The sequence below is a fragment of the Phyllopteryx taeniolatus genome, chromosome 11 (genome assembly GCF_024500385.1).
Source record: "Phyllopteryx taeniolatus isolate TA_2022b chromosome 11, UOR_Ptae_1.2, whole genome shotgun sequence".
Lineage (NCBI taxonomy): Eukaryota > Metazoa > Chordata > Actinopteri > Syngnathiformes > Syngnathidae > Phyllopteryx > Phyllopteryx taeniolatus.
Window position 1 is genome coordinate 3,197,588 of NC_084512.1, and position 15,570 is coordinate 3,213,157.

Sequence of the window (15,570 nt, forward strand, 5' to 3'; positions counted from 1 at the left end):
AATGATTAATTCTTAATAAAGACAACTTGACATCGCTCTTCCTCATGCGAGCTCGAAAACGATTCATGAATAAAATTAATATGACACACATTGCTCCTCCTCTTCGCTCATAATGATTATTTCGGTTTCCTCTCCTCCATCACCCTCTATCATTGTTAGAAGGAAGCAAATAGAAAGGCAGTGAAGCATGTCTCTTGTTCCCAATTTTTAAAACACACTAATTGTCCATAAAGTGAAATGGCAGCTCAATAGGGTATTTTTGAAACCCTGCTTATTTCCCCTGAAAACCCTGAAGTAACCTTCACTCTACCAAGACTGTCTTGTCGTTGCAGCTTCAGAGAACTGGTAGTGATGGTCCTGGCCGTCTCTTGCCTCCACATGTTTGTTCAAAGCAACTGGACCGGTCCTTCTCTCTACATCCATCTCTCTGACCTACTGCCCTCGGCCTTCTTCTCCTCTCAGGTATAAAAATATCCCATCTCCACAGGTATGTCTTTTAGCTTCAGCTATTAGCTGGCCTAACAAAACCGTTGTTATTTTTTCCATTCTTCATGGTACGTTTACATAGCATTGCAGAAACAGTCCCAATGCTAATATAATTTAAAGGTCCTGTATTTTGGCTATTTAGACCTCCTTAGAGTGACTCTCAAACATGACTTACGATAAAAGTGCCAATTTCATTAAAAAAAATAAATTTGGTTTTTGAGTGTTCAGAAAAGGCCCCCTCTGATAGTACTTATGTTTGACCCAGTTTTGTATCTTCTTTATCCATACTTGGCTATGACCCCCCCCCCCCCCCCCCCCTACAATTTGTTGCCTCAGACCCAATTGAGAGAGCACACGTGTTTATTATGTTGACAGCGCTGGCTCGGCGCGGAAAGGCAAGGCAGAGATCTTCGCAAGTGACGTAGTAAAGCTTGAGAAATTCAAATGACCTGATTTCAGGTCTCTCGGCAGAAGAATTTCTGGAACTCAGGAATGCGTGACAATTTGAATTTATATTTCACGTTTACTGAGGCACCATAGAGCCAGTATTACATCCCAAATACTAGAGCAAGTTGGTTTGACAAAATATGTCCTCGTGAAAAAGTATTCGCCCTCTTCTCAAATTCTTATATTTTTGGATAGTTTCCCCACTTTAATGTTTAAGATTATTAAACAAATGTAAATATCAGACAAATATAACCCAAGTGAACTTAAAATGCTGTTTTAAACTGTGATTTAATTTATGAAGGCAAAAAAAAAAAAAAAAAATATTAAAGGTCACCTGGCCCTGTGTGAAAAAGTAAGGGGCCCCCTAAACCTCATAACTTGTTGGGACATTGTCAGCAGCAACAACTAAAATCAAGCATTTTGTATAACTGGCAATGAGTCTTACACATCTCTGTGGGGATATTTTGGCCCTCTCTTCCTTGCAGAATTGTTTGAATTCAGCAAAAATTGAGGGTTTTCGAGGATGAACTTTCTAAAGCCATGCCACTGCATTTCAATCGGATTCAAGTCTGGACTTTAACTAGGCCACTCCAACTGGATTTTGACTAGACCACTCCAAAATTCATTAAGCCATTAAGAAGTTGACTTGGGTCTTTTTGATCATTGTCCTGCTGCATAACCCAAGTGCGCTTCAGCTTGAGGTCACAAAGTGATGGCTGAACATTCTCCTTCACGATTTTCTGTTAAAGAGGAGAATCCATGGTTCAATCAATCACAGCAAGTTGTCCAGGTCCTGAAGGAGTGAAGCACCAGCACACTACCACCACCATGTTTGACTGTTGGTATGATGTTCTTTGCTACATTTACGCCAGCTGTAACGAGACACACACAAGCTCAACTTTCACCTTGTCACTCCACATAATATTCTCCCAAAAGTCTTGGGAATCATTCAGATTTTCACTTTTGTTTTTTTTTCAAAAAGTAAGACGATCCTTTATTCTTTTTGGTCAGCAGTGGTTTTTGCCTCTAAACTGGGTGCCATTTTTGCCTGGTCTCTTCCTCATTCTTTTGTCATGAACACTGACCTTAACTGAGGCAAGGGAGGCCTGGAGTTCTTTCAATGTTGTCCTGAGTTCCTTTATGGCCTCATGGATGAGTCATGACTGTTCTCTTGGGGTAATCTTTGTAGGCTGGCCACTCCTCGGAAGGCTTTCTTAGATCTTTTGTCGTGACAGATTCAAGTGATTTCTTGATTGAACAGGTCTGGAGGTAATCAGGCTTGGGTGTGATCAGTGAAAATTAACCAAAAATTGTGATTATCCACAATAAATTCATGATTTAACAAGGAACGTAATTACCTTTTCACACAGTGCCAGTGGCAGCATGGTGGACAACTGGTTAGCACATCTGCCTCACAGTTGTGAGGACCCGGTCACCTGTGTGGAGTTTGCATGTTCTCCCCGTGCCTGCGTGGGTTTTCTCCAGGTACTCCGGTTTCCTCCCACATCCCAAAAACATGCATGGTAGGTTAATTGAAGACTCTGAATTGCCCGTAGGTGTGAATGTGAGTGTGAATGGTTGTTTGTTATGTGCCCTGCGATTGGCTGGCGACCAGTTCAGGGTGTACCCCGCCTCTCACCCAGAGTCAGCTAGTGTAGACTCCAGTAGGCCCGCAACCCTAGTGAGGATAAGCGGAACGGAAAATTAATGAATGTATGAACGAACACAGGGCAAGGTAACTTTGAATAGTTTTTTGTTTTCCTTAATAAATGAAATCACCATTTAAAAACAGCATTTTAAGTTCACTTGGGTTATATTTTTCAGATAGTTGTATTTGTTTGATGATCTTAAACATTAAATTGGGGATACTATCCAGAAATATAAGAATTTGAGAAGGGGGCCAATACTTTTTCACGGCACTGTCTATCATTTCAAATTTATATTAATAAATTATATACTGTACATGTATTTAACGTTTGTCTTATTCTTGGTAGCATAACATACACAGAAGTCAGCTATCAAGTTTTCCGGGTTTGGTCACGTGATGTTTCGCATACAGTGGATTAATTTAATTAATAATATTGATGCGAATGATTTCTTATGGTCATATTTACTGCAAATGGCTCGTTAGTTGTCTTGTCGAGCTGAATAAAAATTTAAAGGAATTGGCCTGGCCTGTACGTAATGTGCAATTGGAGCAATCTAATTAGATTGGTAAGTGCTATAGCATCATTTCCACACAATTGATCATCTTGTAGTCAAGCTTAATGGGATAATTAAAATGTAATTTCTTTGCCAGCCTCAGTCCATGGTAGAAACTATCCACTCATGCCTTGTCCTGGATGGTGAGTCTGTGTACAGCCTGGTGGCCAACCCATTCCTGCTCCTTCTGGTGAGGGTTATTCTCACCAAATGCTCTTCCAAGATGGAAAGGCTTCAGGTAAACAATCACTACCGGAAAAAGTTCGGATTAACCAGTGTGTGACAATGTTTATTTTGTCAGTTTTTTTTAATGGAGTATTAATCAAATGTGAGCCTCATTATCTTACATTTTGACCACACTGGGACCAAAGATAGTCAAGACGGGAAGATCCAATGTTCATATGTATGTGAGAAGTAGCTCATCATCCCCACAAGAACATCCAGCAGGTTAACAGCTACTGGCATTGTCTGTCTTCAAGTGAATTTGGAGTAGCACACTGCTCGTCAAAAGGCATGTTTATAATTTTGGAAGAAGTATTTCAATTGCACTTTCTGTCATCCATTTAATCCTTGGTATCCGTTAATACCAAAACTGAAGAAACTGCAAATGACACCTTTTCTCTATGCTCAGCAAGAAATAAATCATTACTAATGCGTGAGCGCAAATCAACTGAGTCATGGGCGCAGAACGTAATTGTCATGCTCACTGATGTGACATTAGCAGCTCTGATGTGCACACAAGTGCAACAGTGATTTTCTGTCAGAGGTGATTCAGTGTTAAAGTGCTCTTTTAATACTAATGGACGTTCAGGGAATTAATTAATACTGCTGGTGTTTCCCAACCATGGGGGGGAGTAGAGTACATGCATGCTCTCATTCCTTGTCCATATCAAGCTAAAGTTGGCCTATTTGCTACTTCCCTCTGGTAACGACTCACACTGTGAGTAGCAGAAAAGGATGCTGTGCCAGGTCAGAAGACAAACATCCATGCAAATGGTGACATTGTGAGAGTGTGTGTGAACATTGTTGGCAAGTGTTTGTCAGGTTATTGATTAGGTGAGATAGACAAATGGTGGATTAATCTTACACTGGCAATGATGCAGGACCTCCCTGACACATGACAAAGCTTTTACATGCTTATCTTACACTCTGTTTTTGCCAAACGAGGTGACTGTATAATTGTTACTAAAAGTATTTTTTTTTTCCAGGATTCAGCTAATGGAAATGTAATTAAGAGCCAGGGTTGTTTGGTTATGCTCACTTTTTTCATTTTGTTTCTTCTTAAAACCCTTGAAGTTATAGTTTTTCTCGTTTGCTTTCCGGTGCCCTGTTTTTATACTCTTTGTTCACAGGGCATAGTTTCTGCAACGCTGTATTTTTTAAAAGATTTGGAGAGTTCTTGACAGTGTGGCTAAAATAACACGAATTAAAAAAACTAGGGTAGGTGTCTTGCCTTAATGCATTGTATTTGATTTTACCGAAAGATTGAATTTCTTGCCAGTTGTTAAATATTCAATCTTATGTTTGACACATTGATTCTATTTTGACACTGAAAATTGTAACAAGACCCCTATAAACAGCAAAATATCTTGTAAATTTGACACACCACAGGAAAGACTGGACAACGAATGGATGAAAACAAATCGCAAATTAAGTGAAATCAGGCTTCAAAATGGTCAATAATTGAGACATTCTTTCAGATTCCAGATGCTGTGAGCGTGTCACAAAGAGCTCTGAAAATCCTGCCTCCCCCAGGCCTTTCAGATGTCAATCAAATACATAGTCTACTTCCGTCTCTCACGGCTCCGAAGCAGAATTTCCGGTGACGGAGATAGCACACGCTTTCACAGGCTGCAGAGAAACAGCCTCTGAGCTGGCATAATGACCATAAGCCTCCATTGAAATTCGGCATGACATCGCGCTTCTGCGGTCGCCTAGTGCGCCATATGCGGTGGCCACAGCACACGATGGGCACCAGTCCCCGTGGAAATATATATATATATATATATATATATATATATATATATATTTATTATTATTTTTGTTTATTTTTTTTATTTTATTTTTATTTTTTTTACCCTCCTCGTGTGGTTGGGCAACTCTGAGGCTGACGGCCATAACGCTGTTTTACTGGATCTGCAGCGGCTTCTCTTTTTAACAGCATTCGGGCTGGCAATGGGCCCTGGGGGGGCGGATCTCATCCGGCCGCTGCCTCACATCTTAACTCGTGGTGGCAGACAGTAAGACATAGTCCAAATAACACAAAACACATTAGACTTGAGGGAAGATGTATTTTTTTCGAGTTGTGGGGCAGCCATGGCCCAATGGTTAAGATCATCGCCTGCCACCGTGGGGGACCTAGGTTCAAGACCCCGACTGGACCATCCGCCAACATCCCCTGGACTCATGGCTGTGGTGTCCTTGAGCAAGACACTGATACCCCGAAATGCTCCCCGGTCGCTTCAGCTGCCCCTGCTCCAGTGTGTTCCACTAACATGTGTATGTCTTCACTGTGATGGGTTAAATGCAGAGAACAAATTTCGTGTGCATGCATGCATGTTCATGACAATAAAAGATGGTTCTTCTTCTTCATGGCCATTTGCACGCTATACTGGTAGAACTGGGTGAAGTTATTTATGAACGAGGAAGTGGCAATTGGGGCGCAAGGAGCTCCTGCAATGTGCGGCAGGAACTGTGATGCCACCTGTAACGGTGCTTCGGTGGCTTCTCTAACTTGTGTTCGGCTTGCAATGGACTCTGTTTGCCGCTGTCTCGCAACACAACGTGCGTGGTGCTAGACGCAAGACCAAAAATTGAAGGCTTTCGAGCATGAACAGCCTTTTGAGGTCATGCCACTGCATTTCATTCGGATTCAAGTCTGGACTTTGACTAAAACCAACCAAACCAAAACCATTTTTTAAAAAGCCATTCAGAAGTTTACTTGTGTGTTTTGGATTGTTATCCTGCTCCAAAACCCAAGTGCCTGTCAACTTGAGGTCACAAACTTATGGCTGAACTTTCTCCTTCTGTTAAAGAGCAGAATTCATTGTTCCATCAATCACAGCAAGTTATCCAGGTCCAGAAGGAGCAAAACAGCCCAAGACCATCACACTACCACCACCATGTATGACTGTTGGTATGTTCTTTTTCTGAAATATTGTGCTTCATTTACGCCAGATGTAACGAGACACACACCTTCCAAAAAGCTCATCTTTCGTCTCGTCAGTCCACATAATATTCACCCAAAGGTTTTGGGAATCATTCATAAGTTTTTTTGCAAAAGTAAGACGAGCCTTTGTTCTTTTTGGTCAGCAGTAGTTTTCGCCTTGGAACTCTGCCATGGATGCCATTTTTGCCCAGTCTCTTCCTTATTGTTGTGTCATGAACACTGACCTCCTGGATGAGTCATTGCTGTTCTCATGGGGTAATCTTTGTAGGCCGTCCATTCCTGGGAAGGTTCACCACTGTTCCATGTTTTCTCCATGTGAGGATAATGGCTGTCCCTATGGTTCGCTGGACTCCTAAAGTTTCAGAAATGGCTTTTGTCACCCTTTCCAGAATGATAGATGTCACTTTATTTCTTTGGAATGTGTCATTTTGTTGCATCTTTTTTAGATCATTTGTCCGACTTGATTTTGTCAGGACAGATTCTGTTTAAGTAATTTCTTGATTGAACCGGTCTGGAGGTAATCAGACTTGGGTGTGATCAATGAAAATTACTCAAAAATTGTGCTTAGCCAATTAATTCATGATTTAACAATGGAGGTAATTACTTTTTCACACAGGGCCAGGTAATATTTGATATTTTGTTTTCCTTAATAAATGAAATCACAATTTTAAAACAGCATTTTAACGTCACTTGAGTCAAATTTGTCTATTTACATTTGTTTGATGATCTTAAAGTGGGGAAAGTGCAAAAATATAAGAATTTAAGATCTGGGCCCCTACTTTTTCACAGCACTGTATTGTCTATTGTGCCGAAGAGCGCAACTGAAAAACAATAATTTTGTACTCTACAGTATTATGGGTGCATATGGCCTCAAAAAAGTGCTACAATGTTACGGACAATCGCCGATATCGGACGCATTCGTTTGATCGAGGTTCCACTCTACTGTATTGAGAAACAAAACACGGATTTACATTTCGGGGCCCTTCTGAGTTCAAAAGACTGCCTTTCTTATAAACATTGCATGACTAAGTACCATATCAGTTCATTCTTATACTAAAGTTGACTCATTATATGTGAACAGACCCTTTCCAAAAAAATTGAATATCATGGAAATGTTTATTTCCAGAATTCCATTCAAAAAGTTAAACTTTCATAGATTATAGCTTCAGAGCCCTCAATGTCAACGATTTCAAGTAATTATTTTTTTACTTTTACGTAATTTGGGTTTCCAGCTCATAAAACCGACTACATCAGGAATGAAAAAAATTAGAATACTATGAAGAAATCAGCCCAAATTTTGCAGGCCATAAATGTTTTAAACTGAGTGTCACACACTAATAATCTACTAAACTCAAAGCACCGGCACAGGTTTCTCCAGGTGTCATTAAATTGCTTCACTTTGGTTCAATTGTCTCAGGTGGGTTCAATATGTGGAAAACTGCAGACTTGACAACTGGCCAGAAGACCATCATTGATACCTTCCATAGGTAAGCCACAAAGGTTCTTCGCCAAGGAGGCTGGCTGTTCACAAAGTGCTGTGTCCAAGCATATCAATGGAAAGTCTAGTGGAAGGACAAAATGTGGCAGGAGAAGATGCACCAGCAAAAGAGATGACCGTGGGCTTCAGCGGATTATAAAACAGAGAAGATTCAAGAATCGAGCAGAGATCCAGAAAGAGTCACAGCTTCAAAAACCACCACATTCAGGCGCAACCGGGAGATGGGCTGCAACTGTCGGCTTCCTCGGGTCAAGCCACTTCTGAGCCTGAGCCAACGTAGGAAGCGTATCAACTGGGCCAAGGAGAAGAGCTGGAAGAGCTGGTGACCGGGGTGCGGAGGGTCCGAGAGGATTTTGCATGCCCTTGTCTTAGTTCTGGCAGCGTGCAAGTCCTCAATGGTGGGTAGGGGGGTACCGACAGCAGTTTTGATTGTCCGTTGCAGTCGGAGTTTGTCCTTTTTTGTAGCAGCACCAAACCAGACTGTGATGGAAGAACACAGGACTGATTCGATGACCACTGTGTAGAACAGTGGTCAGCAGCTCCGGTGGCAGGCCGTGCTTTCTCAGAAGCCGCAGGAAGTACATCCTCTGCTGGGCCTTTTTGAGGACGTAGTTGCTGTTGGTCGCCCACTTCAGGTCCTGAGAGACTGTAATTCCCAGGAACTTGAAGGTCTCGACGGTTGACACAAGGCAGCTGGACAACGTGAGGGGCAGCTGTGGCGAAGGATGCCTCCTGAAGTCCACGATCATCTCTACAGTCTTGAGCGAGTTCAGCTCCAGGTTGTGTCGGCCGCACCACAGCTCCAGCCGCTCCGCTTCCTGTCGATATGCAGACTCGTCACCGTCCTTGATGAGGCCGATGACAGTGGTGTCATCTGCAAACTTCAGGAGTTTGACAGTCGGGTTCGCTGAGGTGCAGTCGTTCGTGTAGAGAGCGAAGAGCAGCGGAGAGAGGACACAACCTTGGGGCGCCCCAGTGCTGATGCTGCGTGTGGATGAGGCGGCCTCCCCCAGCCTGAACTGCTGAGTCCTGCCCGTCAGAAAGCTGTAAATCCCACTGGCAGATGGCAGGTGAGACGCTGAGCTGGAGAAGCTTGGATGAAAAGAGTTCAGGGATGATGGTGTTGAACGCTGAGCTGAAGTCCACGAACAGGATCCTCTCGTAGGTCCCTGCACTGTCGAGGTGTTCTAGGATGAAGTGCAGTCCCATGTTGACTGCATCATCCGCAGACCTGTTCGCTTGGTAGGCAAACTGCAGGGGGTCCAGCAGGGGACCTGTGACACTCTTAAGGGTGGTCCAGCACGAGACGTTCAAAGAACTTCATGACCACAGATGTCAAAGCGACAGGCCTGTAGTCATTCAGACCCGAGATTGCAGGTTTCTTGGGGACTGGAATGATGGTGGAGCGTTTGAAACAGGATGGAACTTCGCACATTTCCAGAGATCTATTGAAGATCTGAGTGAAGACTGGAGCGAGCTGGTCCGCGCAGACTTGAGGCAGGATGGGGACACGTGGTCCGGGCCTGCCGCTTTGTTAATCTTTTGTTGTTTGAAGATGCGTCTCACATCCTGTTCATGGATGGTTAACGCAGAAGTCAGTGGTGTGATTGACGGGTGAAGAACAGAACCCATGCTGCTTTGAGGTCCAGTGTGAAATATCCACTGTCGGTCATGATTTGGGGTGCATTGTCCAATGCAGGTGTTGGTAAGCTCTGCTTTCTTAAATCCAAGGTCACTGCAACAGTCTATCAGAATGTTTGAGAGGACTTCATGATTACTTCTTCTGAGGATCTGTTTGGAGATGCAGATTTCATCTTCCAGCAGGACCTGGCCCCTGCCCATACTGCTAGAAGCACTAAAACCTGGTTTGAGCCCATGCCATCACAGTGCTTGATTGGTCAGCCAACTCGCCGGATCGAAATCCCATTGAGAATCTATGGGGTGTTATCAAGAGGAAAATGATGGGCGCCTGACCCAAAAACAGAAGAACTGACAGCAAGCATCAAGGAAATCTGGGCTTCTATAACATCCAGGCAATGCCACAGGCTGACTGCCTCAATGCCACGGCGCATCGATGCAGTGATTAAAGCAAAGGGATTCCCAACCAAGTATTGAAGATTGACCTATCGTTTTGAAAATACCATATTTTGATTGATTTTAACAATGTTTCTTTTTTTTTGACAAAAACTGAGTAAATGGTGATTTCGTCACATTCAATTTTTTTGAATTCCTGATTTTTTGGGGTTTTATGAGCTGGAAACCCAAATTGTGTAAACACAAACAAATACTTGAAATTGTTTAACTTGTGGGCCCTGAATCTATAATCTATGAAAGTTTAACTTTTTGAATGGAATTATGGAAATAAACCTTTCCATGATATACACATTTTTTGGAAAGGGTCTGTATGTGTTTGGGGGGTTACGCTATATCTTTTATTTTAAAGCAGGTACCACCAGTAATCTTGTAGAAAACATTGGCGACTGCTGGCCAATTATTAAAAACAACTTGCTGCTATTATTGCTTGTTTTATTCAAGTAAATAAATGTCACCATGGCTTGACCATTATGTATTGTCTCTTTCTCAGTGAATCAATGCTGTTTTTTGTTTTAGTTTTTTTTAACTGTGAATGAATGGGGGGAAAAAAGATGTGTTCCAGACTTTTGCAAGGATTTTTTATTTATTTATTTTTTTATTTTTTTAAAGAAATAGAAACCACACACACAAAGCTATTGGTAAGAATTTTCGGTCGAAATGTTAACATCAGATTAGATGATGTTAATACATAATAAAGGGGGGAACAAATTAACAAACATATATTCCATTGTCACAAAAAGTCCTATACACAGAAATAGATCATGTATTATGCATTCTGAATATGTTTTTCTTGAAATATTTACAGCTCCTCCCCTGGTGGACTCTACGCTATGTCAACCTCCACCAACAAATTCTGGAGGAGTGTTCTCATCAGCTCCTCAATTTGGGACTCATGAGCATGGAAAAAGGTCTGCATTTCATAATGTATGTTACACTGGGTGGATGTCATGAATAGTGGAATCAGAGCTGGGTGCTCAAACGTTCAAACTGTTGAAATCGATTGCATGATAATTACATAAATGCAGGGATCTTGTTTGATGTGCGTCCCGCGTCGTAGATGCACAAAAATTAGTTGGGACCCATAAATATGATCAATCTGCGTCTTCGGACACGTGGGTGAGTGTTTTGGCATGGTGCTGGAAATCCGGAGTATGAATTTTTTTGGGACAAGACAGCACTCTGGAGTGTGACTAATTTGGAAGCATATCCGCCCTAATTTCTGAATTATTCTTCTTTTCCTTTCGGCTTTGTCCCGTAAAGTGTCGCCACAGGCTGTCATCCTTTTCCATGCCAGCTGCCCTCATGTCTTCCCTCACAACATCCATCAACCTTCTCTTTGGTCTTTCTCTTGCCTGGCAGCTCCATTCTCATCACCCTTCTACCAATATACTCACTCTCTATCCTTAATCACCCAAACCTGCTGCACATCCTTCCCATTTCTATCCCTCTGTTAGGCCAATCTATATAGATCCTTTTTCTCCTTCTTTAGTGTCCAACCTGGCATACCTTTGCCCTACGTTGCATCTCAATGTATTCCTTTCTCCTCTCCTCGGTCCTTTCCGTGTCCCACTTCTTCTTAGCTAACCTCTTTCCTTCTATGATTTCATGTACTTTGAGGTTCCATCACCAAGTCTCCTTCTCTCCTTTCCTGCCAGGGGATACACTAAGTACTCTCCTGCCTGTCTCTCTGATCACCTTGGCTGTAGTGGTCCAGTCTTCTGGAAGCTCCTCCTGTCCACCGAGATCCTGTCTCAGCTTTTCCCGAAAAGCCGCACACAACTCTTCCTTTCTTAGGTTCCACCACATGGTTCTCTGCTCTGCCTTTGTCTTCTTAATCTTCCTCCCCACCACCAGAGTCATCTTACACACCACCATCCTAAACTGTCTAGCCACACTCTCCCCTACCACTACCTTACAGTCAGTAACCTCCTTCAGATTACATCGTCTGCACAAGATGTAATCCAACTGTGTGCTTCTACCTCGGCTCTTGTCGGTCACCATTCCTCACCCGTTTCCTTCACCAACATGTCCATTGCAATCTGCACCAATTACGACTCTCTCTCTCTGTCTGGGATGCTCAGAACTACTTCGTCGAGCTCCTTCCAGAATTTTTCTTTCACCTCTTCGTCACATCCTACCTGTTGGGCATAGCTGCTAATCACATGATACATAAGACCCTCAATCTCAAATTTCAGCCTCATCACGTGATCTGATACTTTCACCTCCAAGACATTCTTTGCTAATTCTTCTTGTAAAATAACCCCTCCTCCATTTCTCTTCCCATCTACACCATTGTAAAATAATTTAAACCCTGCCCCTAAACTTCTAACCTTACTGCCTTTCTACCTGGTCTCCTGGACACACAATATATAAACCTTTCTCCTAATCGTCATGTCCTTCATAGTCCCAACATTCAAAGCCCCCACATTCAATTCTAGGCTCTGTGCTTTCCTCTTCTCTTTCTGCGTAAGAACCCGCTTTCCACCTCTCAGTCTTCGACCCACAGTAGCTGCATTTCCACTGGCGCCCTGCAGGTTAACGGTCCAGAGGGTGGACGTTGTTAACCCGGGCCACGACCGATCCGGTATGGAATTCTTTATATGAACGCTCATATTTTTTTGGCAAGGTTTTAAACTGGATGCCCTTCCTGACGCAACCCTCTGCATTTATCCGGGGTTGGGACCGGCCTACAGTTTTCACTGGTGTGTGCCCACCATAGGGCTGTATTGCCCTAATTTCTGGTGTCCAGTCATTTGAGGTAGAAAAACTGGCAGACTCACCGATGAGGAAGGAGGCATTGGGGAGTCACTCAAGTTCCTCCTTTTCCCCCCATTTTAAGATCTCTGCTACTATCTGATGGAATAACTTGTCTTTGCCCATCTTCGCCCCAGTAGATTCCGGAGCAGGTGATAATCTGATTGAACGCCGACTGGTGAATCAATTGGGAATTAATCTGCAAACTCTTTACCACTCCAAAGAAGTCCACTGCTATCAATGGGCAATGATTTCTCGTGTCAAAGAAGCAACCGTCCCTGTTCCTCTTCCACTATCAGGTAACCAGCAAGAAATGATTAGTTTTCATGTTTTTGATCGCCTGCAAGTTCCGATTGTTCTTGGCTTGCCTTGGCTGGAGACCCACAACCATCGACTGGACAGTGCCAAAGATAACCTCCTGTAGCAATTTTTGTAATGCGAACTGCTGGGACTCCTAGTGGTCAGAGTCAAAGTGATTAGCCTGATTTGTCTTGTGTTCCCGTAATTTACAATGACTTTGCTCAAGTATTCAGTAAACACTAGGCCGCGTCTCTGCCCCCGCACAGACCATACGATTGTGCTATAGAGCTCCAGTCCGGTGCACCACTTCCCAGCAGGGAACCACTTCTCTTTAACATCTCACGTCCTGAGCGGGAGGCCATGGAAACTAATATCAGCGAGTCGCTAGCGGCAGGTATAATTTGTCCTTTCCATTCACCAGTGGGAGCAGGTTTTTTCTTTGTGGACAAAAAGGACAAGACCCTCCGTCCGTGTGTTGATTATCATGGTCTTAACAAAATCACCATAAAGAACAGGTACCCTTTGCCCTTGATTGATTCCGCCTTTTCCCCCCCTTCACGGTGCAACAATCTTTTCCAAACTCGACCTGCGCCAGGCATACCATCTTTTCCGCATTCGGGAGAGGGATGAGTGGAAGACTGCATTCAACCCTCATTGAGGGCACTACAAATACCTCATCCCATACGGCTAGACCACTGCTCTTGCTGTCTTCCAAGCGTAAATCAATGATGTTCAGTGTGACATGATTGGCATTGTTTGTGTACATTGATGACATATTGATCTTCTCCAGTTCCAGCGCAGATCACAAACAACATGTTCATCAGGTTCTCCAGCAGCTTCTCGAGAACAAGCTCTTTGTGAAGGCGGAAAAATGTGACTTCCATGTTCCAAGGACCACCTTCCTGGGCTACGTCATCGCCGAGGGGCAGCTCCAGATGGACTCAGCCATGGTAGTCGGGGTCCCTGAATGGCCAAAATCTTCGACACGGAAGGAGCTGCAACGCTTCCTTGGCTTTGCCAATTTTTATTGACGGTTCATTCGAAACTACAGTCGAGTTGCAGCCCCCCTCACCGCTGGTCAGACGGAGCTGACCCAGCTTTTTGTCAACTAAAGAGACTGTCAGGTTCAAGACACCTAAAACACTTGTAGAAAATCAAGACAGCCACAGAGGTAGTTCAGTTTTCAGACTTGCAAGGAGAAAACGGCCAAGAGTGTACTTAGTTACAGTCTCCAACCATTTTTCTGAGTTCACTCTGCCGGATTCTCTCTTTTTATTACTTTAGGGCAGTTCCCTTGTTACATATGAGTTACAACGTCAAAAAGGTGGGGGCATACATGCTTGTTGATCAGCACATAACACTCTTTGTTGTGGTTGAGACAGTAGAAGAATTATATACTTCTTAAGACACAGGAAGACTCCTGCTCAAATTTGTCCTTCCACCTGGAAACACACGACTCATCCTGTGGGAGAAAGCTTTGCAGTGATAAAACATTTCTCTAAGTAGAAGCAAGCAGAAAAGCACAACACGTGATAACTTATTTACATTTTTCCATCACTTTTCCCCTCTGCTCCTGTCCTGGTCCACCCAGACCCACATAGACAATTTATTGTTGATGTTGAGGCATCGGAGGGAGGAATTGGTGTGGTGCTGTCCCAGTGATCCCCAGAGGATGGTAAGGTACACCCCTGTACCTTCTTTTCTCGCAGACTCTCTTGAGGCGGAGAGGAAATATGGAATTGGACACTGGGAACTCTTAGCGATGAAGATGGCATTGGAGGAATGGCGGCATTTTCTTGAAGGAGCAGAACAGCCATTCATTGTGTGGACCGATCACAAGAATTTGGAATACATTCGCTCTGCTAAGAGACTGAGCGCCCGTCAAGCCAGGTGGGCACTGTTTATTTAACGATTCACTTTCACCTTGTCCTATCGCCAAGGTGCCCAAAATGCTAAGCCTGACGCCCTGTCCCACCAGTTCGTTACAGAGGGCTCCAAAACCGATCCTGGTCCCATCTTGCCTTCCAGTTGTTTTGTGGCCTCGCTTAAATTTGAGATTGAAACACTTGTAAAGGAGGCCCAAGTTTAGCAATCTGATCCTGTTGGGGGTCTCTGGAACTCTTTGTTTGTCCTTGATTCTGTCCGCTCTCAGCTGCGGCAGTGGGCCCACTCCTCACGTCTTACCTGTCACCCTTGTATCCGCAGAACGTTGGCCTTCATCTGTCAATGCTTCTGGTGGCCCACCATGGAGGACGACACTCTTGTCTTTTGTGTCGGCATGTACGGTATGCGCTCAGAATAAAACAGCCTCTAAACCAAGCTCTGGTCTGCTTCGTCCACTCCCTATTTTGGGAGCACGTTTTTCGCTTGCACGGCATCCCTTCTGACATCTTTTCCGACAGAGGCCCCAAGTTCAACTCACAAGTTTGGAAAGCATTTTGTACAGCTCTCTGCATTGGTGTTAGTTTCTCGTCTGGTTACCATTCTCAGACCAATGGACAATGTGAGCGCAGCCACCTTGCCTGGGTTGAGTATGCCCATAATTCCCTGCTGAGCTCCTCCTTAGGGATGTCCCCCTTCAACTGCTCCATGGGCTATCAACCATTTCCTTCACAGGAGA

General features: G+C 43.7%; 1 protein-coding gene across 1 annotated transcript in view; it reads left to right on the forward strand.

Annotated features, from left to right (window-relative positions):
• ttc27 (tetratricopeptide repeat domain 27) overlaps positions 1-15,570 on the forward strand; it is a 149,632-nt gene that overhangs the window by 29,156 nt on the left and 104,906 nt on the right. Inside the window, 3 exon segments of the mRNA XM_061788963.1 lie at positions 333-462; positions 3,233-3,373; positions 10,702-10,804. Coding sequence (XP_061644947.1) covers positions 333-462; positions 3,233-3,373; positions 10,702-10,804 — 374 coding nt within the window.